At 40.6% G+C, this 20,096-nt stretch overlaps 1 protein-coding gene across 8 annotated transcripts in view; it reads right to left on the reverse strand.

Annotated features, from left to right (window-relative positions):
* Positions 1 to 20,096, reverse strand: part of KIF13A (kinesin family member 13A) — a 233,237-nt gene that overhangs the window by 121,549 nt on the left and 91,592 nt on the right. For all 8 annotated transcript variants that reach the window (XM_007973605.3, XM_007973602.3, XM_007973599.3 and 5 more), the window contains exon 3: positions 19,222 to 19,234. In XM_007973605.3, the coding sequence (XP_007971796.1) occupies positions 19,222 to 19,234 (13 nt within the window). The remainder of the gene's footprint in view (positions 1 to 19,221; positions 19,235 to 20,096) is intronic.

The raw sequence follows: 20,096 nt of genomic DNA on the forward strand, positions 1-20,096 counted from the left end.
GGGCAGCAACTGTATGTAATATTTTTTCAATTAATAAACACATTACCAGGGGAAGGAGTTGGAACACAGACAAGAGTATGGAGTGGATGTAAGAACTATTATGAATAAGCAGAGGTTCAAGCTGGAGGGTATCTTTTTAGATGTTTCATTACTTTCACATGCGTGGTTTGGGGGAACTTGGTTCCTGCAATGGTCAAATAAGGATTGGGTCACTAGATGAGCATTGGGGTCCCCTTCAGCATCACTACTCCATGGTACAGGTGGATAAACAAGCAAGGGTATATCACGCACAATTTGTAGTCTGCACAGAAATTAGAACATTTATTTGTTTGACTGTCACTAGAAAAATTACGGCCGTTACTAACACAGTTTTAAAGATGTTTAAAATAATTCCTTTGTCATGTCCTTGACATTTCCCTTGCAATCTCTTGTTAGTTCCATAAACTATTTACAAACTATTACCCTTCTTTTCATGCCAAAATGTAATTATAATTGAGTAACACAACGTTTGTTACAAAAGGAGACATGCTTTTCTTAGGTCTTTACAGTAGTTTTGATTTTCCCATACAAAATACATTGACATTTCAAAAGGGAGAAAACCAATTTCTCAAGACTTATTTCTTGGAAATTGACTACTTAGTTTTTTTCTAATTTTTTAAAAACTTTATTTTAGAGAGAGGGTCTTGCTCTGTCACCTAGGCTGGAATGCAGTGGCATGGTCACAGCTCACTGCAGCCTCAACCTTCCAGCTCAAGCAATCCTCCCAAAAGTAGCTGGGACTATGGGTGCATGCCACCATGCCCAGCTAATTGTTATTTTTTTTTTGTAGGGATGGGGCCTCGCTGTGTTGCCCAAGCTAGTCTCGAATTCCCCTGGCCTCAAGTGATCTTCCTGCTTTGGCTTCCCAAAGTGCTGGGATTACAGTTATGAACCACCATGGCAGGCCAAAAACTGATGACTCTGAAGAAAAATAAAGTCTTATTTTTTGCAAACCCACCATATTATACTAGAAAAATGTTATTTAAGACTTGGGCCAGGCTCGGTGGCTTACATCTGTAATCCCAGCACTTTGGGAGGCCAAGGTGGGCAGATCACCTAAGGTTAGGAGTTAAAGACCAGTCTGACCAACATGGTGAAACCCCATCTCTACTAAAGATACAAAAAATTAGCCAGGTGTGGTGGCATGCACCTGTAATCCCAGCTACTTCGGAGGCTAAGGCAGGAGAATAGTTTGAACTCAGGAGCCAGAGGTTGAGCCAAGATCGCACCATTGCACTCCAGCCTAGGCGACAGGGCAGGACTCTGTCTCAAAAAAAAAAAAAAGGCTCTGTTGTCCAGGCCAGAGTGCAGTGGGGCTTGGGGCAATCATATTCCTGGGACCATATTCCTGGGATCAAGCAGCCTCCCGTAGCCTAGGACTACGGGCACATGCCACCATACTTGTCTAATTTTGCTGCTGCTGTTGTTGTTGCAAAGATGGGGTCTTGCAATGTTGCCCAAGTTAGTATTGAACTCCTGACCCCAAGCAATTCTCTCACCTCGATCTCCCTAAATGCTGAGCCACTGTGCCTGGCCCAGCAGACTTCTTAATGCATACAGCTGAGTAAAACAACAAAACGCAAACCAAGTATAAATTTTACATTTTATTAATAAGAACCAACATTGTGAAAACATTTTTTTGTAAAGGCATTCAAACATTTTCAACTAAAAAACAGCTAAAAGCACAGATGTTTTCTAGTTGTTTTTGAAATCTGAAAGCTATTGCCTTCACTGTTTTCAACAACATTTGACTCCACCTTCTCAGAATCCCACTCCTTCCTCTTAGTTTGCAACTTATAAAACGCATACCAGCATTTAATTCTCTGCAGCTTGCGATACATCTGCTCCACCTTTATCAGGCTCTTAAAAAGTTAGCTTTGCATTTTTGTCAACCACTGAATATCTAATAAAGTTACTAAAGCTGTTTTTAATAAGGCAAATGTGTTGAATGATATATATAATCTGAGGTAATGAAGTTCTATGACTTACGAATAGGATGTAGCACAGTTAAACTCCACTCTTATCTAAAAGTCATCTCTGATGGCATTTCAGCAAAATTCAATTTACGGTTAAAAAAAAAAAAAAAAAAAAGGGCCGGGCACAGTGGCTCACGAGGTCAGCAGATCAAAACCCCGTCCCTACTAAATATACAAAAATTAGCTGGGCGTGGCAGCACATGCCTGTAATCCCAGCTACTCGGGAAGCTGAGGCAGAAGAATTGCTTGAACTCGGGAGGAGAAGGCTGTAGTGAGTTGAGATCGCGCCACTGCACTCCAGCCCAGCAACAGAGCTAGACTGTGTCTCAAAAAAAAAAAAAGCAGCAGCAATGGCCAGGTGCAGTGGCTCACAGTTGTAATCCTAGCACTTTGGGAGGTGGAGGCAGGCGGATTACTTGAGGTCAGGAGTTTGAGACCAGCCTGGCCAATATGGTGAAACCTTGTTTCTACTAAAAATACAAAAATTAGCCTGGCATGGTGGCATGCACCTGTAATCCCAGCTACTCGGGAGGCTGAGGCATGAGAACTGCTTGAACCTGGGAGATGGCAGTTGCAGTGAGCCGAGATTGTGCCACTGCATTCCAGCCTAGGCAACAGAGCAAGACTCCGTCTCAAAAAAATAAAAAAAGAAGCAAGATCTTCTATGTTCCTTGGAGAACCAGAAGGCATCCGCGTTTTAAGATATGTAATCTGTGACCATTTTTCTGATCCATGAAAATGAGATGTGAAGGCACTTTCAACTGCATTACCTCATTACCTCTGTATCCTTTCATTTGTCCTTTCGAGTGGTGTGCTTTCACTAATACGTTCTCCAACTGCAAAATGGTCAATTTGGAAAGCAATGAACTAACACCCACTTGTTACCTTTTTCACTTTTAGGGGCTGTAGGGAACTCAAGTACGTACTAGGCCTATTTGTATCCTCTTGCTTACACTCTAGTTAAAAAGGTAAAACATAAAATAAGTATTCTTTTTCTAAGAAAAGTAATTTTTTTCCCTAAAATCATTTTAATACCTCTCAGAAACCCTCCTCAGACACAAAGTGATTAATCTAATACTTACTATGTCAAGATAATTTTATGTAAAGAAATATTTCTGGACATATACATCAGATTTTTGCAAGGTAAGCCAAAACCTACCTTTTAATTTCTGTTTCCTTTTAATGTCATCTCAAATGTCACTCCTTTATAAAAAAAATTTTTTTTTTTCCCAGATGGAGTCTTGCTCTGTCGCCCAGGCTGGAGTATAGTGGCATGATATCAGCTCAGCGCAACCTCTGCCTCCCAGGTTCGAGCTATTCCCTTGCCTCAGCCTCCTGAGTAGCTGGGACTACAGGCGCCCACTACCACGCCTGGCTAATTTTTGTATTTTCAGTAGAGATGGGGTTTCACCATGTTGGCCATGCTGGTCTTGAACTTCTGACCTCAAGTGATCTGCCCGCCTCAGCCTCCCAAAGCGCTGGGATTAAAGGCGTGAGTCACCTCACCCAGCCTCCTTATAAAACATTTAAGGATACTATTTCTCATTATCCTGAATTTCCATATCTGTCTAATCAGATTCTGTATGTGTGTATATATGTATATATCTATTTAAATACAATTCCCTTTGTTCTGCTACAATATTACTTCTTAGAGGATACAGCCTTGGTTTCCCTAATCTTTTCATTACCAAACAAAAATACTCTGCAAATTTACATTTTAAAGCAACTTTTGCTGGGCATAGTGGCTCACGCCTATAATATTAGTGTTTTGAGAGGCTGAGACTGAAGGATCACTTGAAGCCAAGAGTTCAAGACCAGCCCGGGCAACATAGTCTCTACAAAAAATAACATCAGCCAGGTGCAGTGGCATGTGCCTGTAGTCCCAGATACTCAGGAGGCTGAAGCAAGAAGACTGCTTGAGCCCAGAAGTTTAAGGACGCAGTGAGCTGTGATCATGTCACTGCACTCCAGCCTGCATAACAGAGTAGGGCTATCTCTAAAAAATAAAATAAAAATAATTTACAAAAATTAAGGCAATTTCCTGGTGAATTACCTCTTAAACAATCATGTAAATCTTTGTTTTCACGTGTGACGTCTGCTTAAAATAGCACAGATGAGTCAGTGTAAATCCTTCAGTGGCACAGCCAGGATAGCAGCACCCCAACAGTACTTTGTCAAAGTCTCCATTTTTACTTCAACTGCCACAGTAACAGACTGCTGTCACCTTACAGGCATTATTTTTGTGTTTACTGGATTCCCACTCCTTTCCCAAAAAGACACAAGCAATGACCCTATACATCTGTATATTATGTCAATGGTCAGTCACCTTCTCAGCTCTGAGAGATTCCACCAATGACCAAGAAATCCTTTGCGAATACTGAACACAGTGAGATGTCTAGGGAAAAAAAGAAGGGGAGAGCTAGGTACAGTCATATGCACCTGCAGTCCCAGCTGCTTGGGAGGCTGAGGTGGGAGGATCACTTGAGCCCGGGAGTTTGAGGTTGCAAACTATGATCACACCTGTGAATAGCCACTGCACTCCAGCCTGGGCAACCTAGTGAGATCCCATTGCTAAAAGGAAATAATAATAATAACAAAAAAAGAGAAGGGAATGTAGAATTATAAGGGAATTTCTCCTTCCTGTAATTCTCTCCCTTTCCTCACCTTGCCTCCCTGCCTAGTGAAGTACAACTTACACTACTCAAGACCTGCTCAAATGTCACCTCCTCCAATGTTTTCTCAACTTCCTCCCTGTAATTATTGCCTCCTCTGTTCTGTCTTAGCCAACAGCTCTCCCTCTCTAACACACACTCATCTACCTAAATAACTGCACATTTTATATTAATTTAGGATTGTCGTAACATAAATGGAATACCTACTAAGATAATACTTGGCACACAGTGTAACTCAGTCTATGGCAGCTACTGTTATCAATATTATCATTATATACTGATGGACTTCTCTCCCCCATTAATAGCACCGCTACCGCTGTAGAGCATTTGTTGGGTACCAGGCACCAACTTTCTCACCAAAAGTGAGAATACTTTATATTCTCATCAAGCAGGGAGGTTTTCTGAGCAAGGGACTGTGCTAACTTATCTTTATTCCCTCTAGGTACAGGACAGTGTAGATACGTACTCAGTATTTGCTGAATTAAATAGAAAGAAGAAGTGAAAAGACAAAAAAAGGCCATGTGTGTGGGAGTTGCTACAGACTATTTGGTTCTGTGTCAAAAATTTCAATGCAAAACACACTACTTCCTAGCACCCAAATCTAAAATCAAAACGGCTTCCCTTTGGGAAAAAAGTCTGCTCTATATGGACTTGCTTTGCTTTGTATGAAGGAGTGTGTCCTCTCCTTTACACTGCCTTCTTCCTCTCTTTGTACAATTAATCCGCTGTTCACATCTGCAGACCCAGCTGCCATTAACAGCCTGTTCTGCCACTACCTACTTTGAAAACTGAGCCCCAGAGCTCTCTGAAAAGCCCCATTTCTCCAGTTTTAGGAACACTAGCTTGCCAATGTCCTGCTTTGTGATTACGTTTCAACTTTGTCAATTTGAAAGACTACAATTAATATGAAAGTGACACTTCGAATTTGTTCACATTTCACCACACCATGTTATGAATACTGAGTCATACCAAGTAAAGTTTTAGATTTCACGTTCAAATTTTTCTTTGAATGCCAAGTTTCAACACTTTTCTCTTTTGCATCTTTCTCCTAATATCAAAGATGTGAAGATTCATTTTAAAAAAAAAAAAAAAAGGAAGAGTTAAACTTCATTCATCTCAGAGGAACTGGACTGAAATTGAAAGGAAAACCCAGCACCGAGAGTCTGTGTGATCACAGGACTGCCTTCACTACTGCTTTTCTAAAAGCAGCTCTGCCAGCAGGAACTCCAGCCTGTATCCCAACATATCTCCTAAGGAACGCTAGAGTCATCACCCTTATTACTGGTGAGTTTTACTGACAGACCTACCTTCCCATTTAAACATCTGTCAAGTAACAGCTGTCTTCTGGCAATGTAATTAATCATTTCCTTTACATATGCCTATATATACATACCAAATAATGTCTTACATTACACAGTTGGCACTGACTGATTGTGAAGATGTGAAAGCCTCTTAAAGATTCAAAGCCAGCAGCATTTGCTGCACATCTACAAGGCATTGTCCCTGATCTCAGGGAATGCACAGTCTGTTCTAGGAAACTACTATCTTTGGAAAATACTACTCTGCATTGCAGTTCAAATTGCTGTGGATGCATGGAGAAGGTATCTCTACAAAGACCTAATTCATGCTTTCATTCATTTAATGAATAAATCTGAAAACAGGAAATCATCCCCTCAAAACCCAGACCAATATTATAACAGCACAGAGCTTCCATTTAACACTGTACACATAAACTAGTGGTGCGTAAGCAATGAAGCACTAATCCAATTCTAACTCTTTCAAATACTCTACTCATTTCGTATCTAATCCTTTATCATTCATTTTCAAAATCCGCTTCACTGGTTGCTGAGGGGTGGGGGTGGGAGTGTCACAAATGCACAATCTGTGGTATTTCCAGTTCTTTCATATCCTGATCACTTCTCAAAAAACCTAGCCACCCAAATAACTTCTCCAACAGCACATTCAAAGGTGATGTGGATATTTTCAAACACAGAATACTACTTCTTCAATAAAAACAGTCTAGTAGGTAAGTTGCAAATATTTAAGCATCTGCTATCAGATCTTATCTGATAAATGATTATTGTTACTCATAAAAATGAGAAGAAAAATAAAACATAGATTAAATCTGAGTCATGCTAACATCACCATCATGAGCAATCTCTGGGTCTGGCTCAGAACTTCTGGACCAAGACCTCATTTCATGTGCCTATCTCTCCAGTCCCCTCTGCCTCACTGCACCATGCCAGGTACATCTAGCCACAGAGAGGAGAATGCTAGGCTGACTCTATGGCCCCAGGTCACCAAAGCTGAAGGACCTGAGGCAGTCCAGGGATTGCAAACATTTACTCCCAGTTAAGTCACGCTGGAAAGGAATGATGAAGAGTTCACACTGCTGGGGCTGACTCGGGCCAAGTGGGAGCCAAGAGACTCCCTGGTCTGGAAGGCTTTCACTGTTCTAAACAGGGAGATGCATCAACAAAGAGACAAGGGAGATGGATATCTTTTCTTCCTGGGGCCTATACTCCATGTGACCTGGTACTCTGTCTGTGGCACTGTAGACATCTAAAGGCACAGAGTTACAGTAAGAACATCTGGTTCTGAACAAAGCCAGGCAGAAAGAAAGGGAAGAGTAGAACCTGTAGGAATTTCAAGATAGAAACACACAGCACTTCACTTGAACCCGGGAGGTGGAGGTTGCAGTGAGCCAAGATCATGCCGTTGCACCCTAGCCTGGGCAACAAGGGCGAAACTCCGTCTCAAAACAACAAAAACAACACCACCACCTAACAATCACCACCACCACCACCACCACCCTATGTTTCCGAGGATTGTTTTGTTGTTGTTGTTAAAAAGAGAAAAAAAAAGCATTTAGAAATATGATTTATAATGACAAAGTGTGGTATATTGTATTATGGTTTCAAACGACTCCTGGCCCTCCTGGTAAGGGAATTACACAACCTTGCCTATTGCTACATGGCATGCAGTGCCTGTAGTAGGAAGGAATATAATTCCTGACCCTACTGACATCAGGCTTGGCTGTGTGACTTGCTTTGGCCAATTAAGTATGAACAAAGTGACATATACCAGTCTGGCCAACAGCTTTAAGAGGCTACTGCACAGTTCTCTTTCTTTTGTTCCCCTCTGTCACAGTATTAGCAAGTCCCAGATAGGGGTTGTTCTTCCAATCTGGAGCCCAGATTGAAGTCATATGGTACATGGCCACAGGGAACCTCAGCTGACATGTAACATCAGAGAAATATATTTTTGTTTTTTCTAGCCACTGAACATTAAAGGTTGTTACTGCTGCATCACGGAGCATAAGCAGACTCACAGACAAAGCAGTTCCTTTAAAGTGAACCTAGATCATGATCCACCCTACATTCTGTACTTATCAATTATCTTCTTCTTGCAGCCCTATGAATTTCTTGCAAGTACAGTTCTGATCATGTAGCTTTTCTATATAAAGATCCTAAATGATCTTCATAGCCTACCAGATTAAGTCCAGATTCCCAAAGCTCTATAAACTACACTCTCCCAGTTTTTTAAAAATATGATCTTCCTTTCACGTACTCTACACTTTAACCTGAGTGTGCAACTTATTTCCTAATACATCAATTACTTTCTTGTTTGTCTTCTTTTACATACCACTTGATTCTTTTTTTTTTTTTTTTTTTTTTCGTTGAGACAGAGTCTTACTCTTGTCGCCCAGGATAGAGCACGATGGAAGGATCTCAGCTCACTGCAACCTCTGCCTCCTGGGTCAAGCAATTCTCCTGCCTCAGCCTCCCGAGTAGCTAGGATTACAGGCACCCACCACCATGCCCAGCTAATTTTTTTTTTTTTTTTTTTTTTGCATTTTTAGTAGAGACGGGGTTTTGCCTTGTTGGCCAGGCTGGTCTCGAACTCCTGATCTCAGGTGATCCGTCCGCCTCAGCCTCCCAAAGTGCTGGGATTACAGGTGTGAGCCACTGAGACCGGTTCCTACATCTTGATTCTTATCCTAAATTTCGGCATTTTGACATCTTATCCATACTTGGAAGGCCTACTGAAACTCCATGTTGAGCTGTGAAGCTGCCTTCCTCAGAAGACATAAGACACAAAGTACTGAAGTAGTGAATGATGACGTTACCATCATCTATTTTCCATTACTTAGATTATAGTATATCTAATCTTCCTCATCATGTTATGAATTCTAGAAAACAAGAACTACTAGTTTAATCACTCTTGAGCCCCACAAACTCCTTGCACAATACATTTCACAGAAAGTTTTCATTTAATGTTTGCTGAATTAATACATTTTGAATGGATAAAAACAATTCCTAGGAAAAATGCATAGCGAGAAGGTTATGCTGTCACTGAGTTCATGCAGCTGTAACACTCTTGGACCCAGATATAAAAGTAAAAATGTAAAAGATCAAGGTAGGTCTACTGCATTTGATTGGGTAATGAAACAAGCAAAAGCCTTAGGAAGCATACTGGTGTTCAGTACTAAGCCATGTATTTGATCTGAAACAGAGCTGTCCAATAGAAACATAATGCTAGCCATATAAATAATTTAAAATGTTTTTGTAGACACACTGAAAAGTAAAAAGAAGCCAGCCATGGTGGCTTATGCCTGTAATCCCAGCACTTTGGGAGACCAAAGTGGGCAGATACTTGAGGCCACGAGTTCGAGACCAGCTTGGTCAACATGGTGAAACCCTGTCTCTACTGAAAAATACAAAAATGACCTGGGTGTGGTGGCACATGCCTGTAGTCCCAGTTACTTGGAAGGCTGAGGTGAGAGAACTGCTTGAACCCAGGAGGTGGGGGTTGCAGTGAGCTGAGACTGTGCCACTGCACTCCAGCCTGGGTGACAAAGTGAGATTCTGTCTCAAAGAAACAAAGAAAAACAAAGTAAAAAGAGATGAAATAATTTAATATAAAAATAATATATTTAACCAAATATATAAAAAATATCCTACATTCTTTTTCTTTCTTGTACCAACTCTTCTAAATCTAGCATATATTTTGCACTTACATCTCAAGGAACACTAGCCACATATCATATGTTCATAAACCACTTGTGGCTAAAAGACTACCGTACTGAATAGTACAGGTCTAGAACTTACCTCATTGAGGCCAAATGCTTATTAGCAAAACAGCAGAGGCAAGAGAAAATGAAGGCAGTCACAGATTGTGAAGCCAGACTAAATAAAGTTGCATTTCAGATGGCATAAACTGTACCTAATAAGGTTTCCCCCTCCCTTTTTCTGAGCAACTTTTATAAAGGCAGGTGTTTGGTATGTATCTGTGTGCTTCTTCAAATGATTCAGTTTCAAAAAGTAACAATTTTGTTTTGTTATAATGTAGTCAATGTCTTCAGCTTAAAATTTTGCCAAAAATTTATAAACATAGAAGTGAGATCAAACACCTTGAAGTTCAGTAGCCTAACCTAACTCATAAATAAAACAAAAAACATTGAAAGTGAATTTAATTCGCAAGCTCTAACTACTCAAATAAATCACACACGAAATTATAAGATACTCAGCAAAACAATTGTGAGTTTAAAATGAGCAAACGGAGTAAAAAAGAATATGATCCTACACAAACTGACTTTTCAGTGATTTATACGTTTTCCCCCCAGATTCTTCCTTCTTACTCTTTCCTTGTATCTTGGCACATAAAATCCAACACATAGAAAAACTCATTTACAACCATGTGGTGTCATAGAAAATACAGTTGTCCCTCTGTATCCTTGGAGACTGGTTCCAAGAGCTCCCAAGGATAACAAAATCTGCAGATGCTGAAATCACCCTGGACTGTACCTGACTGGCAATCAGGAGGCCTAGACTGGAGCCAAGCTCTCCCCCTGAATGGTTTTAGCCAATTAAGCATCAGTCTCTTTGGTCTTGAATAAAAAGGTTTGAATGGTCAGAGTTTAAAAATCTCTTCTAGCGCCGGGCGCGGTGGCTCACGCCTGTAATCCCAGCACTTCGGGAGGCTGAGGCAGGCAGATCACGTGAGGTCAAGAGTTCGAGACCAGCCTGACCAACATGGAAAAACCCTGTCTTTACTAAAAACACAAAATTACAGGTGTGGTGACACACGCCTGTAATCCCAGCTACTTGGGAGGCTGAGGCAGGAGAATTGCTTGAACCTGGGAGGTGGAGGCTGTGGTGAGCCGAGATCGCACATTGCATTCCAGTCTGGGCAACAAGAGCGAAACTCCGTCTCGGGAAAAGAAAAAAAAAAAATCTCTTCTAGCTCTGTAGTGCTAACTTGAGACATAGAAGGTGCTCAATAAATATTGAGGGATAGAAGAAGAAAATGAAAAAAAGGAGGAAGAATTCTTTTTTTATTCCTGTGTGTTTCAGTGTGGCACCTCAGGAAGGAAAGATACTTGTCCCAGATAAGACAAAACCATGACAAGCGAGGGGTCTTGGAACATGCCAGACGTTCTGGGGGCCACCTGGGAATGCAGAAACTGGGCTTCTGCAGGCAGAGCTGCTTTGACTGAGGACACTGCCCTGTACCTATCAATAGAGTATGTGTAATGGCATAATTAGGTAGTGATTCTCCACACAAGTGTCTTCTTCCTCTGCACCACCTCTTGCCAAAATCCAAAGTTAATCAGAAGGTGGCTAAACTAACAAGCACTTTCCCCTTTCTTCTTCTTCTTCTTTTTGTTTTCAAAGAGACAAGTTCTTACTGTCACCCAGGCTAGAGTGCAGTGGCACGATCATATCTCACTGAAGCCTCAGACTCCTGGGCTCAAGCGATCTTCCCACCTCAGCCTTCCAAGCAGCTGGGACTACAAGGACATGCTACTATGCCCAGCTAATAATAATAATAATAATAATAATAATAATAACGTTATTATTGTTATTGTTATTTTAAAGACAAGGTCTCCTTATGTTGCCCAGGCTGGCCTCAGACTCCTGGCCTCAAGCAATCCTCCTGCCTCAGCCTCCCAAAGTGCTGTGACTACAGGCATGAGCTACCACACCCAGCCGAATTTCCCTCATTTACATCTATCTGCAATACTTCTCAGACAAAAACCTCAGACTCAAAACTACAGTCACACTGAGAAGGAAAGATACTCCAACCCTACAAATTATGAGACAAAGCCTCTCTTTTCCCCCTGTAAACTACAGAGAGGTAAGAAGCAGATGTCTCATGTTTGCCCAAAAGTTTGCTTTTCTGCTTTTCTGTTTAAAAGAAACAAAACACACTTCCATAAATACTACATCATAATACACAACTGGTAAAAGTACTAAAGGGTATGCATGAGGCTTATGCTGAAATAAATGTTTCTCCACTCAAGAGTGCAAATTTAGAAAATATAACATTTATCAAAGAGAAAAATCCAAAGATATGGTACAAAGCAATTTATAAAGACAGAAATTTACATACATTTCCCTTGTATTCTGACATGCTACATTACACATGCTATATAAAAAAATTTTAAAGCTAACTTTTAAAACTCAGCTGGAAGAATATCTTCATCTTCTCCTTGCCCTAACACAACACTTAGAAAAAATAACTTTTAGGAGTTAGGAACAAAAGAAACCCAATTCAGGAGGCCGAGGAAGGAGGATAGCTTGAAGCCAGGAATCTGAGACCAGACTGAGCAACAGAGTGAGACCTCATCTTTACAAAGAATTAAAAACTTAGCCAAGTGTGGTGGCTCATGTCTCTAGTCTCAGCTACTTGGGAGGCTGAGGCAGGAAGATCGCTTAAGCCCAGGAGTTTGAGGCTGCAGTTCAAGGATGCAGTGAGCTATGATTATGCCACTATATTCCAACCTGGGTGAGACCCTGTCTCTTAAAAAAAGAAAGAAACCCAATTTGGGGAGAACAAGTGTATGAATTCTCAACCCCACCACCCAACCATTTATAAATCTGTGGCTTTTCTTAATTTTCATTGGTTCTTCCTCCTCTTTTCATTCTCCAAAGCAGAGTGAGTCCCAAGGTGCTATCCTCTGTTCTCTCATATCTTCTATTCCACTTAATCCTGTTTTCAAGATATCCCTCTTCCGCCACTTCCTACTCTCTTCACCCCAATAATTTACCTGATCTTTGTAAGGCAGGGTCTGCAAATTCGTATCACCTGCTAAGCATCCTATCAGATGGCTGCCATCATTTCCAACTCAGCCCACTCTAGAACGTAACCCATCAACTTCCCACTGAACCAAACTAGCTCTTCCTTCTTTAGTTTCTGCTGATTTTTCATTCACTCAGTTTCAAACCCCAGACACATCTCTGACTCTTGCTGTACTGTCTTTTCCTATATGCTGTTAGCATTAAAGTCCTGGTTACTTTATTTCTGTAATGTTTTCATAATTCTTCCCTTCCTCTTTCCTACTCTCACAGGCACTGCTCCTGTGCACACTCTTATTACCTTTTTTTTCTGAAGTATTTTACTGAATACCACTGCTAGCTTCCATACTGATCAAGCTTTGTTCAAAACAGGCAATAGAGACATTGAATGTATCAAGGTCCAACCCTGACATCAAGGCCTGCCACAGCTGGGTGATACTTTGCAGTGATAAGAGTGTCTTTTGTATGCTAATGAGATGACTGGTGGCTGGGGTCCCTAGGTGGCTTCAAGATAGGGCGGGTTACCAGGAAGACCAAGGCAGGATTAGAAGGTTGGGACATTTAGCCCCATTCCTGACTTCCGGAAGGGGAGAGATGCTAGAGACTGAGTTCAATGGATTCAATCAATTAAGCCCTATGTGATGGAGCCTCCATAAACATCCCTAAACTACAAGGATGGGAGAGCATCTAGGATGCCGAACACAAGAAGGTACTGGAAGGGCAGTACACACAGAAAAGGCAAAAAGGCTTCTTGCTGCCCTACATACCTTGCCCTATGCATTGCTGCCATCTGATTCTTCCTGAGTCTTATCCTTTATCATAAGCTGGCAATATTATGTAAAGGGCATTCCTGAGTTCTGTCAGTCATTCTAGCAAATTATGGAACCTGAGGAGGGGGACACGGGAACTCTTGATTTATAGCCGGTAGGTCAGAAGTATAGGTGGCAACCTGGGACTTGTGAATGGCATCTAAAGTGGAGGCAGCCTTGTGGGACTGAGCCCTTAACCTGTAGGTCTGTGCTAACTCCAGGTAACGTGCCAGAATTGAACTAGATAGTAGGGCATTCAGCTGATTTTGGAGAATTGGAGAATTTACTGGTGCTGGGGAAAACACCATATATTTGGTGTCAGGAGTGTTCTGGGTAAATACAGTTCAGTCACCCAGGATTCCCAACTCTACGCCTTGCCTTTACCTGAGCACAGTTGACACTCTCCTAGTTCTATCTCTTGGCATATCTGTCTACAATCAAATAACCAAATGTGGGCTTTCAGAAGCTCTGCATGTTTTTCATTCAATGTATCCCAAGTATTTGATGTTTTTGATGTTTTGATGGTTAAAAATTTTATTTCTGAATTGTTTATTGACAGTACAAAGAAATGTCTTTTGACCTTTCTTCTGCCACCTTGTAGGAGCTTGTTTGCAGATTTCTTAAGGGTTTCCAAGTATCCAACCTTATGGTACCTTATTGTAAATATACTTTTGCTACTTCCTTTCCATCTTGAATTTCTTTTACTTATTTTTCTTGCTTAACTGCACTGCCTAGGACCTCCTGTCAATGCACAATATAAGTTGTTAGATCAATATCCTTGCCTTATTCCCCATTTTAGGCAGAAAGTATTCAGTCTTTCACTACTACATAGGATGTCAGATGTAGATTTCTCATGGGTCTTTTATCATATTGAGGTTTCTGTCTACTGTTAGCTTGCTGCAAGTTTGTATCATAAATTCATAAATAAATACTGAATTCTGTCAAATGCTTTTTTCCTGCATCTTTTTTTTTTTTTTTTTTTTTGAGATGGAGTCTTGCTCTGTTGCCCAGCCTGGAGTGCAGTGGCGCAATCTCGGCTCACTGCAACCTCTGCTTCCCAGGTTCAGGTGATTCTCCTGCCTCAGCCTCCCAAGTAGCTGGGACTACAGGTGCGTGCCATCATGCCCGGCTAATTTTTGTATTTTTGAGTTGGGGTTTCACTGTGTTAGCCAGGCTGGTCTTGATCACCTGACCTCGTGATCCGCCCACCTCAGCTTCCCAAAGGGCTGGGATTACAGGCGTGAGCTACCACGTCCCATCCCCCTTTTTTTTTTTTTTTTTTTTGAGACGGGGGGGTCTGTCACCCAGGCTGGAGTGCAGTTGCATGATCAAGCTCACTACAGCCTCAACTTAGTGTAATCAAGTGATCATCCCACGTCAGCCTCCTGAGTAGCTGGGACTACAGGCACATGCCATCATGCCCTGCTAAGTTTTTTTGTTTTCCATTTTTAGTAGAGACAAGGTCTTGCTATGTTGCTCAGGCTAGTCTCAAACAATCCTCCTGCCTTGGCTTCCAAAGGTCTGAGATTATAGGCGTGAGTCACTGCACCTGGTCTTTTTCTGCATCTTACTGATATGATCACATAGTTTTTCTTTTTCATTCTGTTAATAAGAATTATAGTGATTTTTTCATAATCATGACTTTTCGTTTTTTACAGCAGTTTTAGGATTACAGAAAAATTGGGCAGATAGTAAAGTACAGAGTTCCTATATAGTCTCGCTTGTCCCCACTCCCTACTGTTAAGAATTGTTTCCCCAATTATTAACATCTTTATTAGTGTGGTACATTTGTTATAACTGATGAACCAATATTGATACATTATTCATAACTAAACTCCACAGTTTATATTAGGGTCCACTCTTTGGGCTGTATGGTTCTATGAATTTTGACAAATGCATAATGTCATATATCTGCCATTACAGTATCACGCAGTACAGCTTCCCCTATGCTTTACTTATTCATCCCTATCCCAACTCCCTCTCAATTAAAGAAAGCTGTTACTACTAATAATAGTATTCAAAGAGTACAGTCCCAGGGACTGATAGAAAGGATGTGAGACCCTTCCTGCATAGCAGTTGAGTAAGAATAATGGTAACTCAACCATGGCTGAGTTATCATTAATTCAACTGGACCAGCTAGGCATTTGGATCTTCTTAAGAATGGATTCAAAGCAGCTGGATCTATCTGCTGCTAACCCCTTGTACTAAATTATTAATTTCGGTTTCAGGTTTTTCAGATTGAGGATTTATTTCTATTGGGTTATTTTCCAAATCAGTTATGCCACTTTCTATAATTTCTAGTTCTCTCCAACATTTTCAATCTTATATTTTATGTCTTTGAAGATAACAAATATATTTATTTTGGAGTTCTTGTTTAATAATTTGGCCATCTGAAGCATCTATGGGTCTATTTCTAATTTTTATTATTTCTGCTGGCTCTTGTTCATGTCACATCTTGTCATGTACCTCCTTAACTTTGATGGTGTATTGGACATTGTATTTTTAAAACAGTTTGTGGAATCACCAAAGACTTAGGATTTCATTCACTTCTGCCAGGTACCTATGGGCACCTGCATTCTGGTATCACTTTGTTCCAATTTTTGTGCTTGAGATTTCCTGGATCATACAAATGACTTGGAACCACATAAGAATCCATGTGATGGCTGGTTTACCTCTGTTTCACCTTCATATCCTACCCCTGGCGGCATCTCAATCAACTTTACCAACCCAAAGTATAAGGAGATTAGCAAGGACTCCACCTCTGGAAGAACCTGAACTCTAATACTTTGTCCTCCTCAGCCCCACAAAGCAGTCCGTCTGTATGTATTTGCTCCGTCTTTAAGTCGCTCCTTCCTGAACGGCATATATCTAAATGCTAGGCTCATCTCTCTAAATTTTTACCTCTTTCTGGATCTTGGTCTAGTAATTCCTCACTAACCTGGCTTATCTCCAGTGCCTTCAGGTATAAGTTTTTAATATTTTGTCCAGTCCTAGTTGTCCTCAGTGGAAAAGGCAATGCTAATTACTTAGTTTGTCATTTCTGACAGCAGACGTCTGAACAGGAACTTTTCTATGAATTTCACAAATATTTTGCCTCTTGTCTTTAATATAATCAATTTTACACCATACTGTACACATACCAATCATCTTTTGGTATATGTGGGAAATTGGTTCTGGAACTTCCATGTATACCAAAGTCCACACAGACTCCAGTCCTACTCTGTTGGTCCCCTGGAACCCACCTATAGGAAAAGTTGGCCCTCTGTATACATGGGTTTCATGTCCCACGAATACTGTATTTTCTATCTGCATTTGGTTGAAAAAAATTTGCATATAAGTGGACCTGGGCAGTTCAAACCTGTGTCGTTCAGGGTTCAACTGTACTCCCCTCCCCCGACTCCCATTAGAATGCCAGGACTCTGTCTGACTCATGCAGCAGCTGTCCCCTGCCCAGAATAATTATTTGTTAAATCGAAACAACCAGGCTTCTCTGATGCTTTTGACTACTTACGCCCAAATCTCATCATTTTAAATAAAATTTTATTCTTACATAATCATCATTAAAAGCACCTTGCTCTTTCCCACTTTCTTTCAACATTTACATGGTTTCTATGAGGAAAGGCCTGTATCTACTTTGTGTCCATCTTTATTTGATTCTATTGAGTCATTTACTTGATTTCAAGATGATCTTTATGCTTTCCAGATGTGCCTTATGGCACGCATATACGCATTGTTTAACATCGCGATTTAGCTTTACTTTTATTTTGAAAATTTCATGACACTTCTTAGGAACAATCAACAGGATATCCAGCAAAAATAAGGCTGGGAACCACTAGGCTATATATGCCCACTAGAAAGTGACAAGAACATTCCTGTGTACAAAGCAATAGTGATTTTTTTTTTTTTTTTTTTTTTTTTTGAGTCGGAGTCTCGCTGTGTCCCCCAGGCTGGAGTGCAGTGGCGCGATCTCGGCTCACTGCAAGCTCCGCCTCCTGGGTTCACGCCATTCTCCCGCCTCAGCCTCCAAGTAGCTGGGACTACAGGCGCCCGCCACCATGCCCAGCTAGTTTTTTTTTTCTTTTTTTGTATTTTTAGTAGAGACGGGGTTTCACAATGTTAGCCAGGATGGTCTCGATCTCCTGACCTCGTGATCCACCCGCCTCAGCCTCCCAAAGTGCTGGGATTACAGGCTTGAGCCACCGCGCCCGGCCGCAATAGTGATTTTTAAAAACGTTTTTGTGTCTCTTTTTCATTTCAGTGCTTTTCCTTCACTAAGCAGGCATATGTGGAGTTGTGCAGTATTTCATTGATATTTTTCTGTGGGGGAATACTTTGTACTACAAGACTGACTGTTCTGAAACTTTGGGGAACCAACAGCAAGGGATATAAAAACTAGATAAACAGCACTTATACATTCTAGTAGAGACCAGTTTTAGGGATTATGTCTACACTGACAATTGCTCGGGGAGAATCTCCTGATTATCTAGATTTGGCCACAATGCCACTGCCAATACTTTTCTAATATATTATATATTTCTACTTTCTTAACAGATCTCGTATCATTTGTTCAATGCATGCCTTCCTTGCTAAAGCTGAAACTCTTAGTGTCAAGGACAATGTCTTAAACAAGGAGAAGGTATACAGCAGCATTTTAGTGGGTTTCCATAATCCGAGATGGACTGTTCTTCATAACCCTAGGGGAAAGTAAGCTTTGTCTTTTCTGGATTCCATACCGTCACCCAACTTGTCTTAGATTCCAACCATATAGTTTGTGTAGGTAAGCCTGTTCTAATCCTATCTCAAGAAACATAGCTATAATCAGCATCACTGGCCAGGGGCTGGTTAAATTTCTCATTCCTGTTGGTGCTAAGTGTCCCTGTGATACTCAACAAAATGCTCACTGATAACAGAATCAATCTTCAGTTATTCAGGGGCTGGTCATTCAGATTCCTTACTTCTCATATTCCCCCACTTCCCTCTTCTAACTATTCTCTAACTTCTAGGCTTCTCACTGGTAAAGATGCCATCAAAGTTTGGCCAGAGCAGGTGGGGAAAAAACTAACTAGTGGCCATTGTGATGGGCTAGGAACTCCAATGAGGCATATAAAGTTGGTAGAATGTTGAATCTCTATTTAAAAGTGTGAAGAACTTTTCCAATGATAACAACTAATCTCAGTGGGGCCAGGAAAAGATTGTTTGTCCAATCAGTAATCACGGTTACTAACTACCATCCTATGATATCACCATAGTTGTTCCTCCACATTCTAGGGTGGTGTTGATACTGTGCAGTTCCAGCTCTTCTATTCACTCATTCTGTGAGTTAGGACATATTGTTTCATCTCTCTGAGTCTCATTTCATCATCAAGAAAATAGAAACAATAATCTGACAGGTTTGCTTTGAAGATTACAGCATTCATTCCGAGAATGAAATAATGTGTGAAAGTGCTCTGTCAATGTAGACTGACATTCTAACTTTATGTTAATACTGACATTAATTGTTTGTTCATGGTGTGAGTTTTAAATTAGGATGTTGTTTTGAGTTCTCGGTGAGACAGATGTTCTACATGGGTTACAGTGATAAATTGAATCCTGGATTTTTGCAAACTAAAGCAGTACACACGCCAAATTTCATATTAGTGCTTACCTTGGGAGGTTTCCTTAATGATGGAAAAAATAAATTCAGCAGCAGGGATGCAGAGGGTTGTCAACACAGCAGCCACATCAGAGGGAAACAATGAAAGAGAAAAAACATAAGGTAAATTCAGCACCTTGATAACATGATCTGAAAGATATTCTTCTTCATGAAGATCAGAAGCCAAATTCAAACACATTACTGACTGAAGTGATAAACTCTTAATATTTGCTCAAAAACATGGCATGGACATAATGATTTCTTGGTTCCATAGAATGAAATCAGACAATCATTCAGATATTTTTAATGATTTTTAAGAAATGCCAATGGCAGAGCATCAAGATAAAGAAAGATGCCACAATCCTTACTGCATGTGATTAAATATTTTTAAATCAATTTTTATATTTAAATTTTTCTTAAATTTTTGTTAAAATATATGCATATTTTCCTTTGATAAACAAATATACTCTAAGATAATATATGTGGGAGTTTTTCTCACTTAAAAACCATGGTTTTAAATAACTCATATACTTTAACACTGAATAGACATTTAAAAGCAAGTTTCCATTTTTTCCCCACCATCAGCCACACATGCACTTGTTAAAAGGTCTGTTTTTACACGTTAATAACTGAGAAATGACTGAAACTGCACCTGGAAAAAACTCTGACAAGGAAATAGTTTTCTTTCTTTTCTTTTCCAGAGATGGGGTCTCACTTTGTTGCTCAGGATGGAGTGCAGTGATGCGATCATGGCTCACTGCAACCTTGAACTCCTGGGCTCAACTGATCCTCCTACCTCAGCCTCCCAAATAACTAGGACTACAGGTGTGTGCCACCACACCTGGGTAATTTTTTACTTTCTTAAGAGACACTATGTTGCCCCAGGC

This window comes from Chlorocebus sabaeus, chromosome 17 (genome assembly GCF_047675955.1).
Source record: "Chlorocebus sabaeus isolate Y175 chromosome 17, mChlSab1.0.hap1, whole genome shotgun sequence".
Lineage (NCBI taxonomy): Eukaryota > Metazoa > Chordata > Mammalia > Primates > Cercopithecidae > Chlorocebus > Chlorocebus sabaeus.